Source organism: Anabas testudineus, chromosome 11, assembly GCF_900324465.2.
Source record: "Anabas testudineus chromosome 11, fAnaTes1.2, whole genome shotgun sequence".
NCBI lineage: Eukaryota > Metazoa > Chordata > Actinopteri > Anabantiformes > Anabantidae > Anabas > Anabas testudineus.
The window spans coordinates 2,446,572-2,448,562 of NC_046620.1; the positions used below are offsets into that span (position 1 = coordinate 2,446,572).

A 1,991-nucleotide genomic window follows, 5' to 3' on the forward strand; every position below is an offset into this window, starting at 1 on the left:
AAGAAGTAATTTCTTATAAAAATCTACAAAACATGAGTCATAACACATTTTTAATAAATCCAATAATAAACTGATTGATCGTTGATGAACATCATCATCATCATGGTATTGATCCAAGTCTCTGTTGGAGTGGGTCAGAACATTTCCATAGAGCCACTTTGCATCAGCAGCACCATGCTCCAGTGCTCTGGGAGAGTTTATAGTCCTGAGACTTGAACCCTGGATGACTGACAGCTGTCCTTCATGACAACAGAAGACACAGAAATCCTCCTCATCCAAAACATGACTCTGATCTCCGTCCTCATCTGGACTCTCCTCTGCTGCTGCTTCACAGGTAAAGTCCAGAGAATCCAACTCCTCTCCTCTATCAACATGTGTCCCTCTGAAATGAAGCCCACAAAACCATGATGCTGCTGCTTTATGTTGTTGTCTCTGTATCCTCAGAGTCCAGAGGTCAGGTCACAGTGACTCAGCCTGGAGCAGTGAGAACTGATCTGGGAGGAACCGTCAACATCAACTGTAAAACCAGTCAGAATGTTTATGTTTGGAACAGCTATCATCTTTTAGCCTGGTACCAACAGAAAGATGGAGAAACTCCTAAACTCCTCATTTACAGGGCTGCTACTCGACAATCAGGGATTCCAGGTCGTTTTTCAGGCAGTGGATCAAACTCTGACTTCACTCTGACCATCAGTGGAGTCCAGACTGAAGATGCAGCAGTTTATTACTGTCAGAGTTATCATGATATCAACAGTCAGGATGTGTTGACACAGTGAAAAGTGGTCGTACAAAAACCTCCCTCAGTCAGACTGAACAGAAACTGAACTGACTGCTGCAGCTGGAAGCTACTGATACAGTTCACTGAGGACACACACACACACACACACACACACTTTACAATTAAACTTTAAGAAAGTGGAAAGAAAATGTTTTTTTTTTAAGTTTTACACTGAAAAAAAGTACATTTCAAAAGAAAAAGAAAAATGAACTCCCACATTTTAAGATTCAAAATACTTTTATAATCCCAGAGAGAAATTTAGTTTGCCTAGTTACAGTTGTTCTCAACACAGACAGAAAAAATTAACCACAACCAGTAAAGATCCACATCAATACAGAAAACAGAATATGTCAGATCGATGAATGTAGGTCAATAATTATAGTTCAGGGTTGAACGACAACAGATATGTATCAAGAATTGGTCAGTATTGTCTCCCCTTAGAGAGGACAGATGATTTGTACAGTTTGATGGCCATAGGTAGAAAGGATCTCCTGTGGTTCTCTGTAGAACACTTAATGTTGATCAGTCTCTGGTTGAACGTGCCCCCCTGTTCAACACACTGTGCAGTGGGTGGGAGGGATTGTCCAGGACTGAGAGGAGTTTGGACAGCATCCTCCTCTCAGCCACAACATGTAGAGGGTCCAGCTCCACCCCAGAACAGAGCCAGACCTCCTGATCAGTTTGTTTGGTCTGTTAGTGTCTGACACCTTCATGTTGCTGCCCCAGCAGACCACAGCACAGAAGATGACACTGAACCACAGACTCATAGAACATCCTCAGCATGGTGCTGCAGACGTTGAAGGACCTGAGTCTCCTCAGGAAGTACATCAGGCTCTGAGCCTTTTTGTACAATGCTGATGAGTTTTTGGTCCAGTCCAGTTTGTTGTCCAAGTACACTCCCAGGTATTTGTACTCAGATACGACCTCCACCTCCTCCCCCTGTATAGAGAGAGGGATGACAGGACTCCCAGATTTCCTGAAGTCCATCACCAGCTCCTTTGTTTTACTGATGTTGAGTTGCAGATAGTTGAGTCCACACCTGTCAACAAAACTGTCCACCACTCCACGGTACTCCGTGACATCTCCACCCTGAATACATCCTACAACTGCAGAGTCATCAGAGAACTTCTGAAGATGACAGGACTCTGAGTTGTTCCTGAAGTCTGAGGTGTACAGGGTGAAGAAGAATGGAGACAGAACTGTCCCCTGTGGA

General features: G+C 43.7%; 1 gene segment (V, D, J or C); it reads left to right on the top strand.

Moving 5' to 3' along the window:
- Window positions 1–281: 281 nt before the first annotated feature.
- Window positions 282–791, top strand: LOC113154044. The segment is given in 2 exon segments: window positions 282–334; window positions 445–791. Coding segments are annotated over 2 exon segments (384 nt in total).
- Window positions 792–1,991: the final 1,200 nt, after the last annotated feature.